Here is a 27,707-nt window from a genome sequence, read left to right as displayed (position 1 = left end):
CGGCATTTCACCTCCTGAAGAGGATAAACCCCCCAAAACAAACAACTACTGAAAGAAGCTGTGGTACAAGCCTGGAAAAGCATCACAGAAGAAGAACACATTAGTTTGCTGATGTCAGTGTGTCACCAGGTTGATGCAGTTATTGCAAGCAAGGGATATTCAACCAAATATTAATATTTACTTTAATTTACTTCAAGACTATCTGTTCTAGTACTTTTGCTCACCTAAAAATTGGGTGGTCTGCCTCCAAAGGTGCCATCCTCTAAGTTGTTTAACACATCTGTTCAGCACATCAATTTTGGAATTGGGGCTTTGCAGGACAGCAGAGCTAGTTAGGGCCTACTTAAGGGTCTGGAACACCTCCTTAGCCTTCTCTGTCCAGCTGACTTTGTTAGGCTGTCCCTTCATTATGAGACCTCAGATGGGGTATGCTAGTGAGGAGAAGTGAGGAATGAGCCTCTGATAACCCACTAACACTAAAAAGGCACATATCTGGTTTTGGGAAATGGGTCAAGGGTATTATTTTACTGTTTGGATCTTCTTTTCCTGAGGATTGAGCAGACCTCTCCTGATATGAAATCCAAAGTATTGTGCCTCCAGTAGCCCCAGGTGGCATTTGTGGGGTTAGCTGTGAGTCCCAAATTCTGGAGCGGCCCCAAGCACCTCCCTCAGCAGAAACGAGGTCTAACCAGGTTGCCAAATGAATGACCACATCATCCAGGTACTCCACAGTAGGCTCAGTGACTCTACAGAAAAATCTATGAGGCACTGGAAGGCTCACCGGAAGGTTGGGGGCTCCATGGACCCTGAAGGGTACTGCTAATGACCAGTGGAAATGGAGAATGCCAACCTAGGCTCAGCATCTGATGATGCTGATGAGCCACTCTTCTGGGAAGGCTTTCCACTTGATTTTTGGGTGTGGCTGTGGGGATATGTGTTCATTCCACGGGCGATTGCTCTAAGACAACGAGGGAGGCTCAGCCTCCTCTAAAAATGATGAACATCATGTAGGATGAATTGCGCTAGGCTTATGTTATAGCCGACCTTATAACATTGCTATTTCAGATCCAGAATCATAGAAATATATGTGCTCAACCCAACTACAGTGCGAAATCATTCCATTATAACTTTCCCCAGTTCGCCTAATGTGTGCGTGAGTTTTTCCCCCCTCGTGACAGCGCGATGCAGCCCAGCCTCAGTGGACTTCAATGGCATTTGGGAGCTATGCGCTTTCAATATCAAAATGCAAGACGATTATTGGACAAATACTGCGAAAATGCCCTCCCACGGAGTCTCACGGACTCCCAGCCTCAGTGGACTTCAACGGCATTTGGGAGCTATGCGCTTGTCAATCTCAAAATGCAAGACGATTATTGGATAAATACTGTGAAAATGCCTGCCCACGGACTCCCAGCCTCACAGTGGGAGGGACATGGCAGTTTCCGCGAGGAGACTGGTGATTTGGTGAAAGAGGCCAGATATTTTCTTTGATTGACAGCTCGTTTCAACTATAGACAGGCAGCGGTGAATTTCAGTTCAGTCCCATGCGTATTCGCAAGTGCTGTGGTGTATTGTAAGAGATCAGCTTACATTTCGATTTCATTCATTACATACGGTTTCTACCAGCTTTTTTAGTTTGTATATATTTTCATTGTAAATATAGTGTTGTCAAGTTTGCTATCTTAGTTCCAGAAATGTCATTTATTTGAGTGACTGAACTTGAACTTGAGGGGGCTAGTCAGCTAGCAAGAAAGCTGCGCGCGGATGCCAAGCATTGCTGATTTAATTTTGGCGAAGCCATTTGCCAGTCTTCCTTTCGAGGAAAAAATTAAAATTAAAGAGCAGGGTAGACCAACACCTCAAATTGACTTGGTGAAAAAGGTAGGGAATAATACTCGTTCCTTTCAGCTCTCCTGGTACGAGAAAGTGAATTGGCTAACAGCAAGTGACCCACATCAACAACAGTAAATAGGCTACTTTAGTAATATGTCATGGATGGACCAAAAATATAGAATCTATTTAAAATGTTTATGCTGAGTATATTATATTGGAATATATATTTTTCTGGATATGAATTAAACACAGCTACAATTTGGAAAACATTTTTAAACAAAAACACAGCCAAGAACATTTCACACTACAGACCTGGATTAAAGGTGAAGGGTTATCAAAATTGTCAATAAAACATTTCTCAGTCAAAATAAGTAAAATATAGGGAAAGTGTCATTGAATGAAACGTGTGGCCCCCAGCTCTATGTTTGGCTCCCCAAGGTCAGTGCTTGTGCCTATTCCAGAACACTCTGCTGTTACTGCTGAGGTTCCTGACAAAGAGCTGCTTTCAATAATGATCAATTTTTAAACAACATGCCACAATTTTAAAATATAAAATGTTAAAATATACCCCTCCCCCCCAACACCACCATCATGTATATTGGACAGTAGGCTAATGGGACAAAAGAACCTGTTATTTCACAGTTTGTGACGCTGCCAGCAATCAGCCAGATCAGAGGCAAGAGTATGGGCAAAATTTATGTGTTTTTTCTTTTAAAATCTGGAAATATCGTAACCGACCAGCCTCCCCTGTTTGAAAGACTACCAGCCACCACTGGTTCATTCAGCTATGAGAGCATTAGTGAGATCAGACACTGATGTTGGATGAGGACGTCTGGAGTGCAGTCAGTGTTCCAGTTCATCCCAGAAGTGTTGAGTGAAGTTGAGGTCAGTCAGGGCTCTGTGCAAGACACTTGAGTTCTTCACTCAAACCTTCACACACCATGTCTTCGTGGAGCTCGCTGTGTGTACAGGATCATTGTCCTGCTTTTATGTCATGCTTTCATCTTTGTAGCAACAGCTTGGGGAAGAAACATATAGTTGTGATGGCCAGGTGTCCACATACTTTTGGCCCTATAGTGTAGGAACTTGTGACTGAATTTAAACTACTATGATCCTGACCAGGCAGGTCACATGACTTTTTTTTTTGGTTGCTTCCCCTAGGATAAGTCCTGCCCTAATCTACCCTTTTTCTGGCAAGCTTTTTTTTTCCTGCCAACTATTTATTTTTTAGGACACGAGTAATATACACAAATGTGAATGTTGAGAAAGTGTCTATGTTCAAGGGTCTCACTGTTTCAAACTAAATGTCCTCCCACAGGAACAGATGTGTTCTGTCTGTCTGTTTCTCTCTCTCTCTCTCTCTCTCTCTCTCTCTCTCTCCCGCTGTGGGTTGCTGTTAGATTAGTCTGACTTGCTTTAATGATACTCTGGGGGGGGGGGGGGGGGGGGTGAGAGAGAGAGAGATGATATGGTATCCTGGAGTGTTCACCTGCTAAACTCTGACTGTGTGACATGACTGAACCTCAGATCAAATCAGTGGGCTTTAAGTTCTCATCTTCATGTGTGATCATACAGACACTAAAAAATAACCTCAGATCAGTGTGTGTGTGTGTGTGTGTGTGTGTGTATATGTATGTGTATATATATATATATGAGTGTTTAGTCTACGTCTAGTTCATATCTAGAGTGTTTATACTGTTTATATTGTCTGTTTGAGTGTTTAGTCTGTGTGTAGTTCTTATCTAGTGTTTACACTGTTTATATTGTCTGAGTGTTTAGTCTATGTCTTGTTCTTATCTAGCATTTATACTGTTTATACTGTTTATATTGTTTGAGTGTTTATGTCTAGTTCCTATCTAGAGTGTTTACTGTTTATATTGTTTGTTTTTTTTTTCAATTATTCTATTTTTTTATTTATTGCATTGCCTGTTTGCACCGTGGGTCAGAGAGGACTGATATTTCATCTGTGCTGTATGTCGAGCATGTATAGCATATTTGACAATAAAGTTGACTTGACTGTGGGTGGTAGAAAAGGGCAACTGGACTTGCTTGAAGATTCTTGAAAACGTTTCACCTCTCGTCCGAAAGGCTAGGGTTAGTGAAACGTTTTCAAGAATCTTCAAGCAAGTCCAGTTGCCCTTTTCTACCACCCACAGTTTACTATGACCTGGATGATTGAGAATCTTCACAGACAAGTTGACTTGACTTGACTTGAGATCAGCCCCTTGTGTGTGTGTGTGTGTGTGTGTGTGTGTGTGTGTGTGTGTGTGTGTGTGTGTGTGCGCGTGCGTGAGAGAGAGAGACCTCAATGTGCGTGACTCTTCACGCACCTGTGTTTGAAATGGATTAAAGGAACAGTCCACCGTACTTCCATAATGAAATATGTTCTTATCTGAATTGAGACGAGCTGCTCCGTACCTCTCCGAGCTTTGCGCGACCTCCCAGTCAGACGCGCTGTCACTCCTGTTTGCAAAGTAGCCAGGCTCAGCATGGCCAACGGTATTTTTTGGGGCTGTAGTTAGATGCGACCAAACTCTTCCACGTTTTTCCTGTTTACATAGGTTTATATGACCAGTGATATGAAACAAGTTCAGTTACACAAATTGAAACGTAGCGATTTTGTATGCTATGGAAAGTGTGCACTATAATGACAGGCGTACTAACACCTTCTGCGCACTTCGACAGCGCATTGATACTGAGCTCCGTATCAATGCGCTGTCGAAGCGCGGAAGGTGTTAGTACGCCTGTCATTATAGTGCGCACTTTCCATAGCATACAAAATCGCTACGTTTCAATTTGTGTAACTGAACTTGTTTCATATCACTGGTCATATAAACCTATGTAAACAGGAAAAACGTGGAAGAGTTTGGTCGCATCTAACTACAGCCCCAAAAAATACCGTTGGCCATGCTGAGCCTGGCTACTTTGCAAACAGGAGTGACAGCGCGTCTGACTGGGAGGTCGCGCAAAGCTCGGAGAGGTACGGAGCAGCTCGTCTCAATTCAGATAAGAACATATTTCATTATGGAAGTACGGTGGACTGTTCCTTTAATGTTAAAACGCAGTAATGAATTTGAAGTGTTTCAGCACCTCGGACAGCCACAAGCTAAACTCGCCTTTCCCCTGTTCTTCAGTACCTTCAGCACATTTTCAGTCCTCAGCTCTTTTAGAGTGAAATTAAACACTTTAGCAGGGTCATGAAGGAGTAAGTAAGTAAATTTAATTTATAAAGCACATTTAAAATAGTTTACACTGACCAAAGTGCTGTACATAGGGTAGCTAGGAAATCAGAAGTAAAATGCACAAACACAACACAACACAAAAGAAAAGATACATTAATAGCTGCAACAAAAATACTCATTACAAACACAAAAGACTGACAGATAGACAAAGAGGCCAGAATTACACAAACAACAAATGAACAACAACATTGAATAGCACCCACTACAAAAAGAACTAGGGAATGGGCAGCTAAGACGATGCAAAAGCCAGTGAGTAGAGGTGAGTTTTGAGTCTGGATTTAAAAGAGGAGATAGAGGGGGCGAATCTAATGTCTGGGGGCAAACACTTCCACAGACTTGGAGCCACTACTGCAAATGCCCTATCACCTTTTTGTTTAAGGCGAGTCCGGGCCACATAGAGGAGACCTTTATCAGCAGATCTAAGGGACCTAGGTGCAGGGGGTGGTTTCAGGAGATCTGAGATGTACATAGGGGCTTGACCATGCAGCGCCTTGTAGACTATTAGTAGGACTTTAAATTGGATCCTAAAACTAATGGGAAGCCAGTGTAAAGAAGCCAGGACAGGGGTAATGTGCTCTCTCTTCTTGGTACCTGTCAGCAGTCTAGCAGCTGCATTTTGCACCAACTGTAAATGCATTAAATGAGACTGGGGGAGACCAAGATAGAGGGAATTGCAATAATCTAGCCAGGATGTAATAAAGGTATGAATGACTTTTTCTAGGTCTTCAAAGGATAAAAAAAGTTTGAGACAGGAACTCATTCTCAACTGGAAGAAGCTATTCTTAATAACAGTACTAATCTGCTTTTTAAAGCAGAGTTCTGAATCAAGAGTGACACCTAGGTTATTAGCATATGACTTAACGTATGGAGAGAGATGGGCAAGCTTGTCAGCCGCTGAGGATCTAGATTTGGGAGGACCAAAAATGATAACCTCAGTTTTATCGTTATTTAGCTGGAGGAAGTTGTTGGTCATCCAGCACTTAATGTCCTCAAGACAATCCAATAGTGGTTGTATGGAATCCCTAGACTTAAAGGGAAGGTACAGTTGTGTATCATCTGCATAGAAGTGAAAGGAGATGTCATACTTTCTAATAATGTTACCTAGGGGGAGCATATACAAACAGAAAAGTACTGGACCCAAAATAGAGCCCTGCGGGATCCCATAGGAGACTGGGGCTGAGGAAGAGGAGAAATAACCGAGAGATACAGAAAAGGTTCTGTGTTTTAGATAAGATCTGAACCAAAGCAGTGCTGTCCCATTAATGCCTACCCACTCCTCAAGACGAGAGAGGAGGATGTCATGGTCCACAGTATCAAAGGCTGCACTAAGGTCCAATAGGACCAAGATTGCATTCTCGCCTGAGTCTAGAGTGAGCAGTAGATTGTTAATCACTTTGAGCAGAGCTGTTTCAGTACTGTGGAGTGCTCTAAAACCTGACTGGAACAGCTCTAGAATGTTGTACTCAGACAGGAAGGGAAGCAGCTGGGACAGCACAACTTTCTCCAGCACCTTGGAAATGAAAGGGAGCTTAGAGATAGGGTGGTAATTACTCAAGCATTTACCATCCAGGTTATGCTTTTTAAGCAGGGGTTGGGCAACTGCATGCTTAAAACACGCAGGAACAACACCAGAAGACATACACGAATTACCTGTATGGAGGGACCAACTACATCAAAAGCTTCTTTAATAGTATAAGAGGGAACAGCATCACCAGGAGAGGAGGTTGGTTTCATGCATAGGGCTAGGTCCTTCAAATCTGCAAGGGAATATTATGAAATTGACTGAAACTAGGTATAGGGCCAGGGGAGACATAAAGGGGGGTTGGCGGTGAGAGGGGGAACTGAGCTCTAATATTCTTAATCTTGTCAATGAAAAATTCCAATAATTTCTCACAAGCATCAGTATTGGTAATAAGAACTGGTAAGAGTGCTGGGTTTATGATTGAGTTTATAGTGTTAAACAGAATTTTAGGTCTGTTAGAGTGCTGATTAATAATATTAGAGAAATACTTAGCTCTGGCAGCTTTAGCAGCTGCCTGAAAGGATTTTAATGAAGATTTAAAGATTTCAAAGGAGGTAGTAAGGCCATCTTTCCTCCATTTTCTTTCAGCTCTCCGGCAGGCCTGCCTAAGAGAGCGGGTAGCTTCATCTAATCTGACCTGAGATTTGAAATGTGGTCATCTATAACTAAGAGGAGCCACTAAATCGAGAATAGATGTGCAGGAGGAATGGAATAAAGTAATCAGTTCATCTGGGCAAGATGAGGCAGATGCAGCTGTAGAGAAAGTAGTAGCAACAGCCTTACTGAGAAAGCAATCTGAGAACTGAGCTGTAGTGAGTGAGTTTATGCGTCTAGAGTAGTGACCAAGAGCTCTGACGGTCTGCACAGGATTGGGAAGGATTGTGTTGAATAGGATAGGTGTGTGGTCAGAGAAAGTAGCCTCCTCAATAATAATATTATCTACAGTGAAACCATATGACAAAATGAGGTCAAGGGTGTGGCCCAGTGTATGGGTGGGTTGAGCTATGTGTTGAGTGAAGCCAAAAGAGTCCAATACATCACAGAATTCCCTTACTAAGGGTTTGTCTGGGCAGCAAACATGAATATTAAAATCACCCAATATTAATAACCGGTCATACACTGACACATAATAAGAAAGAAAGCCTGAGAATTCAGCAATAAAATCTTTATCTGGCTTTGGGGGTCTGTATATCAATACACACACCAATGGGCTGGTTTTAGATTCCACTGTTAAGCACTGAAGTTCAAAAGTAGATAATGTCTCTACAGGAAGCGCCTGTATCTTGAAGTCATTTCAGGAGGGGGGTAAAGGAACAAGGGAAGGAAAGCGTGCTTTATTTTTGCCTGGGAAATCTCCGTTTATTAATTCTGAAATGCGTTGTGATTGGATTGTCGCGCTTTCCTCCGCCACTACAGTCCCGTTCATGATTCTCAGCCTGACCCGAGTGGGAAAGACACACCGCGTTTCCGGTTCCCAGGTCGATGTGACTCTCCTTCTCTCTCAGTGAAAGAATATGAGACGAAAACATGAGATTGGCTGCAGGGAGTGAGTGCGCGCGCTCTCCCGGGTGTTCGCATGCGGTGTCGGGGCGCGGAGCGCTGCGGGGTCTCGCGCGTCACCGGCTGCAGTGGACACACAGATTTGGTTAGAGGCACGCGCGCTGCTAAATTTATCACCTCCTCGTTATAACGCTACGCGTCGGCCGTTCGGAGCCGATTCACCGGTGGACCGGGCCCGTGTTCACTCCGCCTTTTTCCTCTCTCTCTCTCTCTCTCTCTCTTTTTTCGCAGAAACCGAACGACAGCGCCCTCACCCTCCTCCCTCTTTCACGGTCACCCCTCCCCCTCTCACTACTGGAGACGACCGAGAGGAAAAGAGGAGCCACTGGTCGCTCGAGGAGGAGAACCGATCTGAGACGAGCCGAAGGACGCACGGCGGAGGCGCGAGAATCATGTGCACGTCCTCACGCGCGGCTCACAGCGCGGACAACCGGAACGCGAGACACTATGGGCGGCCGGAACCGTCGCCGTCGCCCTTCTACCACTGACGTTTCTTCCGTTTGTCTTGATGGGATTTTATAACGCTGGAACACCGGAGTGCGCCTGAAGGATGACACCTCATCTGTAAAGAAACCGAGCGAACGATCGACTGCCGGGATCCGTTTTCTGTTACGTTCTGTTCTTTTCTTTTCGGCACGCAGTGATTTCGAAGAAATCAACACTTTACCGTCCCATATTTATTTCTAAGGCCGGGAGGACTGGTGCCGGTAACGTGTGCGGGTGAAGAGAGCGCGAGGCGGCGGGAGGCAGAATGAGCATCACTACACTGTACCGAATATTGCGGATGTTTCGAAATAAATAAATAAATAGATAGATAGATAGATAGATAGATAGATAGATAGATAGATAGATAGATAAATAAATAAATAAACCGATTTCTCCCCATTTTCCTTGATAAAAAAGTGAACCGGGCGCAAGAGATTTGATCAAAATTCTGAGTTGAAAAAAAAAAACAAAACGTGAAAGACGCGAACTGTTTTTGTGTCGATTCCTTTTTTTTTCTCTTATTTTCAGAATGATCTGAAGGGTTTATGGCCTTCACAGAGCGCGCGGTGAAGAAGAGACCGTGTCCGTGTCCGAGCTGTCTGACGGAGGAACAGACATTTTTTTTTCTAGAAAGTCATTAAGACGGAGCGACAGAAAAGATGAAGGCTTCAACAGAATATGGGAGGTAAAGATTGGAGCCGATGCCGGGCTGTGATGCTGGATGTAAAAATGAGGTGAGGAAGAACAGCTGATTCTGAACTGAAGCGCGCAGGAGACTGAACGACCCGTTTTCTATTGTTTATTTTCTTCTTCTTTTTTTGGACTTTTGCTCATCAAACCTCAGCACTTGGCTCCTTTTTCTTTTTTCCTTTCATTTTTTCTTTTACAACTGAGAGAAACGCACCGCATAGATCTCCGCGCGCCGCCGGTATGTGATGTGTGGGATGTAATGTGGTGTGGTCGTCGCGCGGAACATTCACCCCCTTCTTCCCTCCCGCTTCGTGAAGACTGGCGTTCGGCGCGTGCAGAATGGCGCGGTTCACAGACGAGGCGCCGGCCCGGTACGGCGGAGGTGGAGGTGGCAGTGCAGTGGCGCATGCGCACGGGCAGGGCGGCGCGGCGCGCGGGGCCAGCAGGCAGGGCGGCCCACCGGGAGCGCAGCGCGTGTACAAGCAGTCGATGGCCCAGCGCGCGCGCACGATGGCCCTGTACAACCCTATCCCGGTGCGACAGAACTGCTTCACCGTCAACCGGTCCCTCTTCATCTTCAGCGAAGACAACTTTGTGAGAAAATACGCCAAAAAGATCACCGAGTGGCCATATCCTTTTATTCCCCGTTACACGGAAATCACAAAGCCCCGGTGCTTCCTCACTGTGATGAGGGTAGGAAAATGTTCAGGTCACCTACACACGGTTCAGAGCGGCCATTACAGTGTTCATTACCACTGGACGCTGATTGGCCGGTATCTCATTTACTACACACAAGGTACAGCCCACGCCCTGTAAAGTGCTTTTTGTGGTGGGGTGGGGTGGGGTGGGGTGGTATAGCGGAGTAATCTCCATCACACTCTCTGTATGCTTTATTTACAGTGTGTGTGTGTGTGTGTGTGTGTGTGTGTGCTGTTCCTCGACTTGCTGATGTCAGCATGTGCAATCTGTTACTCAGGTCCACATTGGGGGGGGGGGGCAGTCACCATTTCCTCTCTTAATCCTTCTCCAGAGGTTTTAAGAGGTGTGTTTCGTGTGTGTGTTGAGAGTGAGTTTAACGCTTTAGAAAGAAAAGGCGGTGGAAGATGGTTTGCGTTTTCATGTGATTTGCTGCTGCAGTGAGATCAGTATGATTGTGATCTCTCTCTCTCTCTCTCTCTCTCTCTCTCTCTGTGTGGGAGGGGGGTTCTACAGTTGTCAGGGTTGCAGTGTGGAAGCTGCTGAATTTTAGGTGACTAAGCAAATACTAAAACTGTCAGAGTGACTTTATTCATGGATGAATTTTTTAAAATAAAAAGTGTGTTTGAAATGGTGTGAATTCACGGCTGTGTGGAGATCAGCTTCTGCTGAAAACTTCACTTCTCCCTCAACAACCTTCTGTTTTTTTTGTTTGACCTGTGTTGAATTTATTCACAGACATTTTTTGTTAGTGAACTCATGCACATGTTAAATTAAACTGCTTTATCTGAGTTTCTGTAAATCTGCACATTTAGTGGATTAAGTCATTTCATTTTACTTCCATTTACGTTCAGTTCAATTAAATTTTGTTTGTAATGCACTTTTAACAATGGACATTGCCACAAAGCACCTTTACAGAAATATCCACAGATGAAGCTATTCTTTGACTTTTACAAGTGGCACTTTTAGATATTGATTAGAAATAAATAAACTTTATCAATAAAATAAACATTTCTACACATCTAATATGACAAAACAGCATGTAAACCTAAACATTTCTTTCTTTTAATTCTATTTTATTGGACCAAAGACAATTAAAAAGTTTTATAATTAAGCAAGACGACACAAGCAAGAATGCTGCAGTACTGAATATGAACACAGCTGTGTTTTTGGCAATTGGCAAAAGGCTGTAGATGATCACAATTATCCTGATATTCTGTATAACTGCATGATTGTGAGTCCAATATTGCTTTTCTAAAACAGTTCTATAAACAAGAAATGAATATAGACTAATTGACATTTCAGACACAACATGGCCAAATGTTCTGGATGTTTTTTGCTCCCCAAGCAGAAATAGATCCTGAAGGAGCCAAGTCACCCAGAAACCATCAACAAGCTGGTTAGTTAGCTCACATTGATTTGTACATTTCTGTTAAAGGTGCTTCTGGTGAAATTGCCATCCATTCTTCTTTTGTGTCTTCATCTGATGAGCTTTCATCAGGTGTTAGAAGTGAAAAATTATATCCATGCAAAATATACCATTGGCCATGTCCGCTGAACATCGTCAGGGACTCTTACGAGAAATGGAACTTTATGTGGCGATTAGAGACAAATGAAGTGATGCACACAGTAAAACATCTCACTGTGGTTATATTAAATATAAGCTAATGTCTGAAACAGTGATAATGTTAGAGATGGTGATACAGTAATGCTGTAGACAATAATAGAGTAATATTACAGGTGCATCTCAAAAAATTAGAATCTTGTGAAAAAGTCCATTTTTTGTAATTTCATTCCAAAAGGTAAGCTTTCATATAGTCTATATTCATCACACATAGTGACACATTTCAAGCCTTTTTTTTAATTTTGATGATTATGGCTTCTAGCTCATGAAAATCAGAAATCCAAGATCTCAAATTATTAGTATATTTCCTAAGATCAACCAAAAAAGGATTCCCAATACAGAAATGTCCAACTTCTGAAAAGTGTGTTCATTTATCCACTCAGTACTTGGTTGGGGCTCCTCTGCCATGAATTACTGCATCAATGGGGCGTGGCATGGAGGCGATCAGCCTGTGGCCCTGCTGAGGTGTTACTGAAGCCCAGGTTGCTTTGATAGTGGCCTTCAGCTTGTCTGTATTTTTGGGTCGGGTGTTTCTCATCTTCCTCTTGACAGTAGCCCATAGATTCTCTCTGGGGTTCAGGTCAGGTGAATTGGCTGGCCAATTGAGCACAGTAATATCAGGGTCAGCAAACCATTTGGTAGTAGTTTTGGCACTGTGGGCAGGTGCTAAGTCCTGCTGAAAAAGGAAATCGGCATCTCCATAAAGCTTGTCAGCAGATGGAAGCATGAAGTTCTCTAAAATCTCCTAGGAGACAGTGCATTGACTTTGGACTTGATAAAACCCAGTGGACCAACACCAGCAGATGACATGGCACCCCAAATCATCACAGACTGCGGAAACTTCAGACTGGACTTCAAACACCTTGGATTCTGTGCCTCTCCACTCTTCCTCCAGACTCTAGGACCTAGATGTCCAAATGAAATGCAAAATTTACTTTCATCTGAAAAGATGACTTTGGACCACTGAGCAGCAGTCCAGTTCTTTCTCTCCTTAGCCCAGGTAAGATGCTTCTGATGTTGTCTCTGGTTCAGGAGGGGCTTGATATTAGGAATGTGACAGTTGTAGCCCCTTTCCTGAACACGTCTGTGCATGGTGGCTCTTGATGCACTGACACCAGCCTCAGTCCACTCCTTTTGAATCTCTCCCAAGTTACTGAATCGATGTTTCTTGTCAATCCTCTCAAGGCTGTGCTCATCCCTGTTGTTTGTGCACCTTTTCCAGCCAGCCTTTTCAGCAATGACCTTTTGTGGCTTACTCTCCCATGATAATCTTTCCCATGATTGTGGTTGTGTGTGCTGAACTAGACCAAGAGGTACACACCATTTATATTTTACTTAAACTTGAAATGAAATACTCTATTTCAAGATATGTTTAACAATTTTTTTGCACTGTAGGCCATAATTATCAAAATTAAAATAGAAAAATGCTTGAAACATTTTAGTTTACGTGTAATGAGCCGAGAATATATTAAATTTTCACTTTCTTAAATAACTGCTGGAAAATATTGAACTTTTTCATGATATTCTAATCTTTTGAGATACACCTGTTTAGATGGTGATACAGTAATGTCATAGACAATGACACAGTTGTCAAATCATGTCAGTCAATTTATTTGTATCATGCTTTTAACAATAGACATTGTCACAAAGCAGCTTTACAGAAAAGCCAAGATTTTAAACAAATTAACTCATAAATTTATCCCCAATGATCAAACCTGAGGTGATGGTGGTGAGAAACTCCCTCAGATGACACGAGGAAGCGTGGACACCATGATTATAAATAACTCACTTCTATAACTGTGTCCTATAGAGTCACAAGGAAACTCATTATAGTTTAACAGGAAGTTTGTTTTGTTGAAGTTATAAATTGTTCATTGATGGAGACTTGAGTGTAAAACTGTTCATGACACCTGCAGTCCTAAAGTTATCATGGTGACTGGAGTCCTAAAGCAGCATAGCAAAACCGTTCAGAGCCATCTTCTCAGTGTATTTTTAGACTGTCCATACGGGGCTGTCCTCCACAGGAGTGAAGCAATGAGAACCTCACCCAGATGTAGGACATCAGGATGGATCAGGCAGGTCTGAAGAGCAGGAAAGGTCAGCATCAGTGGTATCTCAAGGTTGACCTGTAACTTGACACGAAGAGAGAGAGAGAGAGAGAGAGAGAGAGAACACAGGTTGTTAGGTATGCCTGTTGTCACCTAATGGTTAAGAACAGTGTACATTGTGCGCTGAGTGAAAGCAGGGACTCCAACAAGACTAACTATGACAGCATAACTAAAAGGGTAATCCAGAAGGTAACACAGTCATGAGGGAGCCCTGGAACATAAAACAGCAGCCACTCCACCATCAACAAACCCGAGTGAATGAGTGGGGGGGCAACAGCATCCATACATCCCAGTTTATCAAAACACTCTGTCTGAAGACCCTCCAGATTTACACCTTTACCTCATAAACACTATTAACAAAAGGCTTGACTAAACAGATATGTTTTCAGCCGAGACTTAAACACTGAGACTGTGTCTGAGTCCTGAACACTACTTGGAAGGCTGTTCCATAACTGTGGGGCTTTGTAAGAAAAGGCTCCGCCCCCTGATGTAGCCTTCACTATATGATGTACCAACAAATAGCCTGCACCTTTTGATCTAAGTAGGCGTGGCGGGTCATAAAAGACCAGAAGTTCACTCAGGTACTGTGGCGCAAGACCATTCAGTGCTTTAAAGGTCAATGGTAATGTTTTATAATCGGTGCAAAATTTGATTGGGAGCCAATGCAGTGTGGATAAGACGGGTGATGTGGCCTTATCTTCTCGCTCTAGTAAGGAATCTTACTGCTGCATTTTGAACTAACTGGAGCTTGTTTATGTTCCTACTGGAACATCCAGACAGTAAGGCATTACAATAATCCAACCTAGAGGGAACAAAAGCATGAACTAGTTTTTCTGTGCCATGTAGTGACATTACATTTCTTATCGTGCCAATATTTCTGAGATGAAAGAAGACTATCCTCATAATATTATCTACATATTATTACATGGGGAAGTCATGGCCTAAAGGTTCAAAAGTTCGCCAGTTAGATTCCCTGGACCAGCAGGAATGGTTGACGTGCCCTTGATTAAGGCACCTAACCTCAAACTGCTCCATGGGCTGCCCACTGCTGTGGGTATGTCAGGGTCCTGTTGTATGTTGCTCTGGATAGGAGCATCTGCTAAATGCCTGGAATGTAATGTAATGTACATGAGTTTCAAATGAGAGACTGGGGTCAACAATCACACTGAGATCTTTTACTGCTGCATGTGAAGAAACAGAAAGACCATCCAGAGTTACTATGGAATCAGAAAACCTACTTCTAGTTGCATGTGGTCCGAGTACAAGTACTTCAGTCTTGTCAGAGTTAAGCAGAAGGAAGTTAATAAGCATCCAGTGTCTAATGTCCTTCACGCATTCCTCAGTTCTATTAAGCTGGTGTCTCTCATCAGGTTTTGCAGAAACATACAACTGTGTGTCATCAGCATAACAGTGGAAACTAATACAATGCTTACAAATAATATCACCCAGAGGTAACAGTAAGCAGTGGCCCCGAGACAGAACCTTGTGGAACACCAAAGTTTACCTCAGTATGTACAGAAAAATCAATATTTACATCAACAAACTGATAACGATCAGTTAAATAAGAGCTGAGCCAGGAGAGGGCCATTCCCTTAACTCCCACAACATTTTCTAGTCTATCCAGAAGAATGGAATGATCAGTGGTGTCAAAGGCTGCACTAAGGTCAAGCAACACAAGCAGCGAGACACAGCCCTGATCAGACGCCAACAGTAGGTCGTTTACTACTTTAACCAGAGCTGTCTCTGTGCTATGATGAGGTCTAAATCCTGACTGATACATTTCATGGATGTTATTCCTATGTAAATATGAGCATAACTGCTGTGCCACAGCTTTTTCAAGGATCTTGGAGATAAAGGGGAGGTTTGATATTGGCTGATAATTGGACAGCTGACAGGAACCAAGGTCAGGTTTTTTAATCAGGGGTTTGATAACTGCTAGTTTAAAGGATTTGGGTACATAGCCGATCGTAAGAGAATAATTTATTATTTTTAGAAGAGGCTCAATTGCTTCTGGTATTATCTGTTTGAAGAGTCATATAGGTAAGGGATCTAGTACACAAGTTGAAGAGTTTGATGAGGAAATTAGTGAAGTTAGTTCAATTTCTCTAAGGGGAGTAAAACATTTCTAATTGCTGATCTGATATAGTTAAATTGTTATCTGTAGGGTTATGTATAAAGTTGTCAGGCTTTAAATTAATAGTTTGATTTTTTTTTGTTGGATATTTTCAAATTTTCAATTGAAAAAATTCATGAAGTTGTTGCTACTACATATCGAAGGTGTATAGGGTTCTGTGGTGGTCTTATTCCTAATTAATTTTGCTACAGTATTAAATAAGAATCTAGAATTAATTTTGTTATCTTCAATTTGGGTGGAGAAATACGTTGATGTAGCAGCACACTAGACTTTTCTATACTTCAAGTGGCTCTCCTTCCATGTTTATTGGTATACTGCCAGTGTATTGGTCTGTTGTAAGGTGCGTATGAAATGTGCTGCTTCACTGTCAAATTTACAGGAGTGCTATAGATGTTGATACAGCAATGTCTTGGATGGTGATGCAGTAAGGTATTAGGTAATGATACAGTCATGTCATAGACAGTGATAGAGTAATGTCAGACAATGGTACAGTAATGTCTTAGATGGTGATACAGTTGATAAATTTTGCAGTGACCTTACATCACAATACTTTCTTTAACAAAATTCTTCAACTCAAAGAGAAAAGTACAAAGGAAGTGCTTTCTGAATGAGTGAAGATGGCTCATGTTTCTAGACTGCAGAAATGTGAGATACGATACAAGCAGCCTGGTGACTGAGAGAATGTCAGTTTGTCTGAGCAGTTAGAATCTCTAATCCGCTTTCAAAAAAATCCCACTGGTGTGCGTGTGGCAAAGATCCAACATAATCAATAGTCTACAAGGACCTTTAATAGACGTTTAACATCGGTTATGGGTTAATGCACACGCGCGCGCACACACACACACACACACACACACACTTGCGTGTGCACACCATTTCATTTGCTTCATTGTGAATGTTCAGGTTTAAAAGCTGTTTGTGTAAATACTGTTGCTTGTTCTTCACTTCTGTTTTTAAAACTCAGCTTTTCTCTGGACTTCTTAAGTAGTTTTTCTCTTTGCTTTCACACAGCCTGGTATTCATGCTTTTTATTCTTATAGTTGGAGTCAGAAGTTTACATACACAGACATGAATGTCATGGCAATTTGGGGTTTTCATTTATTTATTTGAACTGTTTTTTTTTTTCTGTGACAGAATGATTGTACAACATACATCTTAAATAGAAAAAACCCCAACAATTTGGTGCAAAAGTTTTAATTTATTTTGGGTTTTCTGAAATAAAAAATGAGTAAAAAAATATACCTACAGGGTCAAAACTATACGGCACCCCTAATATTTAGTGAAATGTACCTTAGCAAGTTTTATCTTCACCAGACACTTTGGTAGCCATCAACAAGCTTCTGGCAGAATCCTAGTTGGATATTTTTCCTCTCTTCTTGGCAGAATTGGTAGAATTCAATTAAATGTGTTTCCTGGCATGGACCTGACTTTTAATCACAGTCCAAATATTTTTGATCGGGTTGAAGTCAGGACTTGTTTTAAGCTGAATGTTACCTTGCTTTATCAGCAACCAGCTCTGATATGTGCTTAGGGTCATTGTCCTCTAGGATCATCCAATTGTGTCCAAGACTCTGATGGTTTGAAGTTGTACTGAAGAATTCTGAGGTAGTCCTTCTTCTTCATTATTCCATCCACTTGGTGCAATGCATCAAGCAAGTGCAACAACACAACACATAGCAAGACAGCTAATGTAATATTACTTACCTTTTCAACAGAAAGAAGCCCAGCTTGGCGTCCGTCTTGCAGCCTTCTTTCTGTCTTTGTTCAACCTATGTGTAAAACCCAGTCCAATATTTACTTTTGTCTGGTCTCTTACTCCATCTCATTCTCTCTTTTTCTCTTCTTGGCTTCCTCCAACAGCATCTTCTTTGGTCTCTTTGCTTCTGCAATTATGTCCATATTGAAAAAGTCAATTCCAGTTGTTTTTTTTAAATAAGTATTGCCACTACCTGATTTTGGAAGCTGCCTGCTGTTCTGTAAAACATTACACAATTGTTGCAGTGCCATTAAGTGTTACACATTTCTCGCAAGATGTCTCAGGGACATGCCATCAGAGATAAATAGTGCTATAACTGGTGAACCGGGAGCGGACTTGGAATGGACAATCAGCCATTCTCTCTGTTACAAGTCAATGTACCATCAAAATGATTTTGAAGCTGATATTTTAAGGTAAAATTCCAACCTAATGTTGCTTTAACGGTTGGTACAGTGTTCTTCTGAATCTCTGGTCATTGTGGCCAAACAACTCAATCGTTAACTCATCTGAACATAAAACATTCCTCCAGAAGGTTTTTTTCTTTGTCCATGTGTTCAGCTGCAAACTTTAATCAAGCTTGATGGTGTAGATTTTGGAGCAGGAGCTTCTTTCTTGGATGGCAGCCTCTTAGTCCATGGTGATGAAAAACTCGCTGGACTGTAGTCAGTGTTCCAGCAGCTTCTAGTTCATGGCAGACCTGTGCCTTGGTAGTTCCTGGGTTGTTCCTGATCATGTGAACCAAGTTCCTCTCAGTTGAGGGGGACAGTTTGGCTCTTCTTCCAGCAAAGTGGCTCCACCTCCCAATAACTTGTGCTTGAGCACAAATGTTTGAACTGATGATCTCGGAATCTGCAGATGTTTAGAAACGGCTCCAGGAGACATTCCTGAGTGTGGATCTGTGATCCTCTTTTGCAGATCTGCACTGAGCTCCTTGGACTTTCCCATTGTACTGAGTGTTGGTCAATCCAATGAGTGTCAATCAAACTCTTTTTATGTTGTGCACAGAGAAGCTTCCAGCTGCAGTCAGTCATCATCACTAACAGGAAGTTAAGAGACCTTGGACTTGGAGAGTTAAACAACATTTTGGAGCTTTCAGCTCCACTGAATTAATAATCCACGTGGGTGTATGTAAATTTTTGACCACGTATGTATAACTTTTTGCATGTGTTTGATTTCAGAAAACCCAAAATAAATTAGAACTTATGCACCAAATTCTGTATTTTTTTCTGTTAAAGATGTATTATGTATGCTGTGCAATCATTCTGCCACAGTAAAAGAACAGTTCAAAGAAATAATCCAAAGCCCAATATTGCCATGATATTCATGTCATCTGTGTGTGTGTGTGTGTGTGTGTGTGTGTGTGTACATAAAACTGAGATGACATGACTATATAGAGGGTATTACACGGTCACATGAAGTTATGAAGTTTATCTTTGAGTGGTGAATGTAAATATTTTTCAACTCAAGAAGATAAACTTCATATCTTCACACCACCATGTGACGTTCTTTATATTACATGGACACCTTCACAAAAAAAAATGCAAGTTATTCAAAAGAATTTTAATCATGAATCAGTTTGCCATTTTGACAATGCACATCTAGTCAGCAGGAAAACACTGGGAGTGACATCACTGGAGTGAAAGATCAGGAAATATTATACACACAGGACACTTTTTCGATGGAATAAAAACGTGTTCTATTCCCTTCTAGTGGGTTTCATTCATTTGGTTTGATAGCATGCAATATTGTTAGCATATCGCTTATCCTACATGTATTACGTCACTCTACCCAATGGAGAATGAACGTTGAATATGGTTTACGATATTGCATGGTTGTCAAGACAACATGATGTCACACATCAGAGACATAAAACTTCCATGCTAGCGAGTGACTGTGACAATTTGTAAACAAACATGGCCGCCAAGTTTGCTTTGTTAAATACGGAAGATTTTGAGAGAATTTTGAAAGAGAAAGACGTGTTGAACACCCGAAAGGAATGTGTATGTATTATAATAATAATAATAATAATAATAATATTGGCTGGCTTTTTTTCATGGTCTATCAGATATATTCCATTCAGCTACTCGTCTACGACTTTTTCAGTATCATGCTCGCTGAATGGAATATATCCAATAGGCCACTCAACACCAGCCAGTATTATTTAAATATGTCACTTAGATCCATGATGTATTTCGTATGAAAAATGCAAGTTTTTCAACACAAGAAGATAAAGTTCATATCTTCAAGCCAGTGTGTGAATTTCTTATTATATCAACACATTCACAAATAAAACATACCCAAATTTATCAAAACAATTCATTGATTTCCTCACGAGTAAGGATATTGCAAAATGTTGCTCCATGCCCCGGATGTTGTTCATATGAAAAATACAAGTGGCGTATCTACCAGGAAAACACTTGTGTCTAATAGATAAATACACACACACACACACACACACACACACACACACACACTACGAGACCTCTGAAGGTGTGTGTCGTTTCTGGCACCAAGACGTGAGCAGCAGATACTTTAAAGGTCACAGGCAAGGGTCGGAGGTGAAATGTAGAATATCAACTTTATTGTCTAGAAGAATGACCCAAAAAGCGAATTCAGTTTTCCTGGTGTCTAATTTGCACCCTAACATTGAATAAAACGGTTAAAATATACTGTTTTGCCCAATTTCCGAATGTTTGTTTACATCTCACTTATGCGCACTTTCACCGCCAGGGGACCGTCGTCATGACGTCATTCAAGCCAAACAGACCGGGAGCAGTTCTGTGTTTACCTGCGAATTGAGCACATGTGTACGGACTTTGGTCGTGAGAGGTTGTGTAAAATGTCTGAAAGCGAGAACGATTTTGAAGTAGGAACTCTCCAAATTGAATATCGAGAGGTGAAACCATATATGTATGAACTTATGGCCATTGCAAAGCAATCGGTGAATGTGGCTCACTGGTTTGACCGTGCGGCCTCGGAATCAGACAGCGACTCGGCCGACTGATCGCGGTGACCCCGGACCTCAACAAGACTCGCGCCCAAACGATTTATCCTGGTAATTATGATAAATTCCTACTTTCATCGTAATACTAAATAAGAGCCCTTGTGAAGAATAATTAAACCGCCTCCCTAGTGGATATAGGGAACGATTATTGGACAGTGCGCCGGTAGGCCACATTAGCCTGCCATCCGCGGCATTATACTATTTATAGCCGACTCTAAGCGAGGAAATATCCCTTTGTCTCATTTCCACAATGATTGTACAGGATCCCTCAGGATTCTTGACTTGTCAATTGCAAGCAAAAGTAAAAATGTTTACCTCCAACCTTCTCCTTTTTGCTTGAGCGTTGCTGCTCCGTTTCTTCTTTGACTGCTTGATTTTGTTTCACGCGCGCAATCCACTCTGTCTGCCTTGTGTCATCTTCCGGAAAAAGCCAACCCTCTGGCTTCACGTGCACAATCCACTCTCTCCGCCTCGTATCCTCTTTGGGGAAAAAAAAAAACAACCCACTTGCTCTGCCTCTTCTCCTTTTTGGAAAAAGCCAATCCTCCCACTCCGCCTCTTCTCCTTTTTCGGAAAAAGCCAACCCTCTCGCTCCGCCATCTTCTCCTTTTTCAGAAAAAGCCAACCCACTCGCTCCGCCTCTTCTCCTTTTTCGGAAAAAGCCAATCCTCTCGCTCCACTTCTTCTCCTCTTCCAGAAAAAGCCAATCCACTCTCTCCGCCTCTTTTCCTCTCTTGGAAAAAGGTAAAAACTTCTTCCTGAACCGGTCCCGTTGTTACAGTTCACTGCACAACAATAAGGCATGGGGTTTTTTCTTTGGAAATTCCTGAATGCACGTCTGCACTCAAGCCGAACAGCAATGTAAGTAAACGGAAATGGACTCAACTCAAGCGGTTTGTTTGTCTTAAATGACGTCACGCACCGAGTGGTCACGAAAATAGTCGAACAGAAATTCGTCACGATCCGCACTAACTTATTTTAATTATTACTTATTAACAATACTTCTTGGGACCAGAAGAAAATTACAGAGGGTTTTTTAACATGTATAAAGTTTCAAATGCAGATAAAATTAAAACTGTTTCCTATGAGCTTTAAGTCCTGTAAGTTGTGGGTGGCATTGTTGTAGTCAAAACCACCTAAACTGAGACCAAGACAAGACCAAGACAAGACCAAGACTTTGAGGGGTCGAGACTGAGTCAAGACCAAGACCAGACCAGTGTCCCACACTGCATGACACACTTATGATAAAATGTGGAACATGCAAACCGTAGGCACCCCTCAAATAGACCTGTAAGTAATCCACATTCCCATAAAAACACCCACAGAAAACAAATGAAGATTCCTGTTCATTCACCTCTTTTGTTGACCTATATTATAAGTCTGTATAATGAAATGTCTTGATAAAATAATCAAAAGGCACTGCAGAGATGAATTTCATGTGTGGGAATTTTCCTTTGTTTTCTATAAGCAAACAAATACAAACACTAAGGAACTGAAATCAACTTAACCATCTTTATTTAACACTGTACTGAATGATTTACCATCCATCTAATACAGTACAATTTTTTTGTGCAAGCAGTTTCAAAAATGACGACATCATATGCCAAACCAGAACATACTGCAGTGCTGAAACATTTAAGTCTATGCGCACCACGAATGATAAACACATGACATGGACATTGTGAAAGACCACAAAAATGTGGACTTTAAAGTAGAGTTTGGTTGCATTTTAGAAATATCAGAGACTGCAACATTCTGTGACCTAAATGTGCACGATGGGGTCTCATTATGATGCCCCCTCTACTAAAAACCCTCTCCACTGGTGCTGAGGAGGCAGGGACTGACAGCACCTTCAGTGCCAACTTGTGGAGTTGTGGGACTTGGTCATGGTTTTTGGCCCAGAAGATGAGTGCATTGTCAGTGTCAGAGTCACTGATGGCATCGAAGTATTTGCTTATCTGTGTTATAACACTTGAATCCTGGGATGAGTTGCACTTCTTGTGAGCCTTGTAGCGGGACAGAAGGCATGGGCATTTGACTGGTGGCGAATCACTGGATGAATCCACATTCATGGCCCCAGAGTCAGTTGTATCTCCTTCACTGTCGATCATGTTCTCCACCTCTGACAACAAAGTGTCTGAAAAGCACAAACAAATACACAATGACAGGATTAAAACCATAACTCAACTTTGACTATGTAAGGACTTTTTTTTTTTTTTACTATTTCTTTCCCTGGATAATACTAACCTGTCAGTGTCCTCTTCAGCTCATCTTTGATCTTCTTCACTGATGTTGCATTTCCTCCATTTGTGACGTCCAGATCCACCCAGCTTAGGCCAAACTGTGGATCCAGCATGGTAGCCAAGAAGTACACATTGTGGTTAAAAGGTTCATCTGTTCAAATAGTTAGCTTTCAAAGCTTTCAAATAGTTACACAATGATATGATTGACATGGTACAATATGGCCAAACCAGTCAATTTTCTTACCATAACACTGAAATAACAATCACTTTTAATGTGAATAAACTTCCATGGAAAAGGGATAAAAGGGACAGATGTGTATTTTTCTAAACACCCATCTAACACACAGTGTGAGAAAATCTGAGTGATTGAGCGAGCCAGACTTACTCACTTACACACACAAGCTCTAGTGTTTGACTACATAAAGTTATATATTTGTTTGTTTGTGTATTTAACCCCCAAATTAGCACTCTTTAAGTATGTGATGTATACTTATAGCCAGGCAAAGCATATTTAATGTGTAACTTCATAGAAGTGGAGCATTAATGTTACTCTGTCTCCACTCTGGAGACTGCTGACTCTAGCTCGTCTCACCCAGGAGAGGGAGCGCGACGTGTATCGTTTATGTCAGAGTTGACGTTGATGTAACATAACTATATACACATTAGCTACATAGCTTTACGTCACCTGTCTCGTCATTTTTATCTCATGAAAAAACGTAACGTAGGAATAAGACACATGTCCTGACCCCTCACTCTCACACAAAGTTAACACTACATTAGCTAACTTAATGTTTCATCCACTGTAACATTAAGTTATCTGATGTAGTGAGGTAATGTGCTAATATGCTTGCGCGCCTAGCTAGGGGGTAAATAACTGGCAAGCCAATGAAATTGGTGTCCTGAAACATACTGTATACACATGGTTAGCAAACGTGTTTAGCTAGTATTCACTAAATCTCACTTACACTTAGCTTACCTTTCTTTATGCTTCCTCTCCAAGTGCCGGTAAAAGTTGGCCATGGTCCCAGCCGTCTCCGTTAGCGTTGCTTTACAAAATTTACATGTTGCACTGTGTTTTCTTTTGGTTGTAGTTGTGCACAAAAACTCTTTGTGGTTCAGGTAACCAAGTTTTATTACAGACGAGTTGGCTGACATCTTCACATGGCCTCTTCTCCTGTCACTCACATTCACACCTACAGTCAATTTAGAGCCACCAATTAGCCTAACCTGCATGCCTTTGGGGGAAACCGGAGCACCTGGAGGAAACCCATGCGGACACAGGGAGAGCATGCAAACTCCACACAGAAAGGCCCCTGTTGGCCGCTGGCCTCGAACCCAGGACCTTCTTGCTGTGAGGCGACAGTGCTAACTACTACACCACTGCGCCACCTCTTGCTATACTTTTAATTTCTAAATTAAATCTTATATTTATTAACTTCCCAGCTTTTCCCCAAGCTGCTTGGTGAGACTTTGAGGTGGAATTCAATCCAAACAGACTGTTGATGTCCCACAGCTTTAATTTATCTATTAACAATCTAGATCAGACATATTTAATAAGATTTGTGAAGGCCCGGTTCTGGATAAGCAACTAACATGACTGGATGGTGATGGCAGCTTTTAATGCTTAATTGTTACTGATTAGATCACAGCTATGAATAAGACAATTTGAAGGGGTTGTTTTATTCACAGTGGTGCTTACCACTTTTGACTCTGAACAGATGAGATGTCTGTTTTGAGAAAGTGAAGAATAAACACATACTTCTCCATCTGTTTGGCTATAAACTTTTTTAAATAGCTGATCCATAGTAAAAGTAATAAAAGTCTATGATATTCTGTAAAATCTCTTACTTTCTTGAAGATCTGCCTTCAGATAAAATATTTATATAAATTAATCTGACTGCAGATGTGCTTCAGAAGCTATGATGGTTCATGTTTAGAAAATTGGAGTCACTGATCTATGGCCATTTTTTTCATTTAGTGCTCAGTTCTTAACTCGCAAAACCAGTAGAACATCACATGTGGACACCAGAGGGAGACAGAAGATCCCAGAGATATGAGATGCAGAGTGTTTTCTCTGTTTCCACTCTGTGATCTAGATTTATCTGTAGAATCTTAAATATTTAAACTCTTTTCTTTCTGCTTCTTTCTCTGTTCTTGTTCTCCTACTGAACAGTGATGAGCTTTGGCATCTTTAACTCTCATCTCATCTCATTATCTCTAGCCGCTTTATCCTGTTCTACAGGGTCGCAGGCAAGCTGGATCCTATCCCAGCTGACTACGGGTGAAAGGCGGGGTTCACCCTGGACAAGTCGCCAGGTCATCACAGGGCTGACACATAGACACAGACAACCATTCACACTCACATTCACACCTACGCTCAATTTAGAGTCACCAGTTAACCTAACCTGCATGTCTTTGGACTGTGGGGGAAACCGGAGCACCCGGAGGAAACCCACGCGGACACGGGGAGAACATGCAAACTCCGCACAGAAAGGCCCTCGCCGGCCACGGGGCTCGAACCCGGACCTTCTTGCTGTGAGGCGACAGCACTAACCACTACACCACCGTGCCACCCCATCTTTAACTCTATATGATGAAAATATCTTGGCAGGTTGCTAATGTGAAGTTTCTTTATGTTGCAGTGTTAACAACAGTAATATGCATTTGTTGTGCCATTATATGAAACCAAGATAAATTTGCGATATAAAAAGTCTTGCAGTACCTTTTATGACCAAGTGCACGAGATCGGATGGATCATCAGCTGGTCCATTTCTGATGTATGCCTTAATCTTGACTCCTTGTGAAGGATCTGTAAGAGGGTCAGGGTTTGGGGCACTAGGGGACACCACCCCTCAAATCAGTTTATCAGTCTGTATTAACGTGTATGTGTGATCACTATACCAAGGTGCTAGTTTTTTTTCTAACTTTTTTTTTTGAAGTCAGGCTATGTTATCTTGAGTGTAGAGGATGTTGACTTTAGCATTCAGTCACCTGATTGAGTTCTGTGGGAACAGACTCTGAACCAGTCAGAGTTGATAAGGCTGGGAGATTAAAAAAAAAAACCCCTTTATACTGTAGCTGACGTGATACAGTAGGGAGAGTAAGTGCATATACTGATGGAGTAATGATCTGAGGTAGCTTCAGAGAGGGGTGGTGTGAGGGGGTGGTGTGAGAGGGTGATGTGAGAGGGTGGTTTGAGGGGGTAGTGTGAGAGGGTGGTGTGAGGGAGTGGTTTGAGGGGGTAGTGTGAGTGGGGTGGTGTGAGCGGGTAGTGTGAGAGGGTGGTTTGAGAGGGTGGTTTGAGGGGGTAGTGTGAGGGGGTAGTGTGAGTGGGTGGTGTGAGGGAGTGGTTTGAGGGGGTAGTGTGAGTGGGGTGGTGTGAGCGGGTAGTGTGAGAGGGTGGTGTGAGAGGGTGGTTTGAGGGGGTAGTGTGAGGGGGTGGTTTGAGGGGGTAGTGTGAGTGGGTGGTGTGAGGGAGTGGTTTGAGGGGTTAGTGTGAGTGGGGTGGTGTGAGGGAGTGGTTTGAGGGGGTAGTGTGAGTGGGGTGGTGTGAGGGAGTGGTTTGAGGGGGTAGTGTGAGTGGGGTGGTGTGAGAGAGGGTGGTGTGAGGGAGTGGTTTGAAGGGGTAGTGTGAGAGGGGTGGTGTGAGCGGGTAGTGTGAGAGGGGTGGTGTGAGCGGGTAGTGTGAGGGGGTGGTGTGAGCGGGTAGTGTGAGAGGGTGATGTGAGAGGGTGGTTTGAGGGGGTAGTGTGAGTGGGGTGGTGTGAGAGAGGGTGGTGTGAGGGAGTGGTTTGAAGGGGTAGTGTGAGAGGGGTGGTGTGAGCGGGTAGTGTGAGGGGGTGGTGTGAGCGGGTAGTGTGAGGGGGTGGTGTGAGCGGGTAGTGTGAGAGGATGATGTGAGAGGGTGGTTTGAGGGGGTAGTGTGAGAGGGTGGTGTGAGGGAGTGGTTTGAGGGGGTAGTGTGAGTGGGTGGTGTGAGGGAGTGGTTTGAGGGGGTAGTGTGAGTGGGGTGGTGTGAGAGAGGGGTTTGAGGGGGTAGTGTGAGAGGGGTGGTGTGAGCGGGTAGTGTGAGGGGGTGGTGTAAGCGGGTAGTGTGAGGGGGTGGTGTGAGCGGGTAGTGTGAGGGGGTGGTGTGAGCGGGTAGTGTGAGGGGGTAGTATGAGAAGGCTGGTGTGAGCGGGTAGTGTGAGAGGGTGATGTGAGAGGGTGGTTTGAGGGGGTAGTGTGAGTGGGGTGGTGTGAGGGGGTAGTGTGAGAGGGTGATGTGAGAGGGTGGTTTGAGGGGGTAGTGTGAGTGGGGTGGTGTGAGCGGGTAGTGTGAGAGGGTGATGTGAGAGGGTGGTTTGAGGGGGTAGTGTGAGTGGGGTGGTGTGAGCGGGTAGTGTGAGAGGGTGATGTGAGAGGGTGGTTTGAGGGGGTAGTGTGAGTGGGGTGGTGTGAGGGGGTAGTGTGAGAGGGTGGTGTGAGGGAGTGGTTTGAGGGGGTAGTGTGAGTGGGTGGTGTGAGTGGGGTGGTGTGAGGGGGTAGTGTGAGAGGGTGGTGTGAGGGAGTGGTTTAAGGGGGTAGTGTGAGTGGGGTGGTGTGAGAGGGGGTGGTGTGAGGGAGTGGTTTGAGCTGGTGGTGTGAGCGGGTAGTGTGAGGGGGTAATATGAGAAGGCTGGTGTGAGCGGGTAGTGTGAGGGGGTGATGTGAGAGGGTGGTGTGAGGGAGTGGTTTGAGGGGGTAGTATGAGAGGGGGCGGTGTGAGAGAGGGTGGTGTGAGGGGGTGGTGTGAGTGGGGTGGTGTGAGGGGGTGATGTGAGTGGGGTG

General features: G+C 42.9%; 1 protein-coding gene across 1 annotated transcript in view; it reads left to right on the top strand.

Annotated features, from left to right (window-relative positions):
- The first annotated feature begins 9,581 nt into the window (after positions 1-9,581).
- The window catches only part of LOC132869113 (voltage-dependent P/Q-type calcium channel subunit alpha-1A-like), a 76,263-nt gene continuing 58,137 nt past the window's right edge, over positions 9,582-27,707 (top strand). The window contains exon 1 of the mRNA XM_060902460.1: positions 9,582-9,962. Within this exon, the coding sequence (XP_060758443.1) occupies positions 9,673-9,962 (290 nt within the window). The 5' untranslated portion in view covers positions 9,582-9,672. The remainder of the gene's footprint in view (positions 9,963-27,707) is intronic.

The sequence above is a fragment of the Neoarius graeffei genome, chromosome 20, assembly GCF_027579695.1.
Source record: "Neoarius graeffei isolate fNeoGra1 chromosome 20, fNeoGra1.pri, whole genome shotgun sequence".
Classification (NCBI taxonomy): domain Eukaryota; kingdom Metazoa; phylum Chordata; class Actinopteri; order Siluriformes; family Ariidae; genus Neoarius; species Neoarius graeffei.
This window is presented reverse-complemented; position numbering and strand designations above follow the sequence as displayed.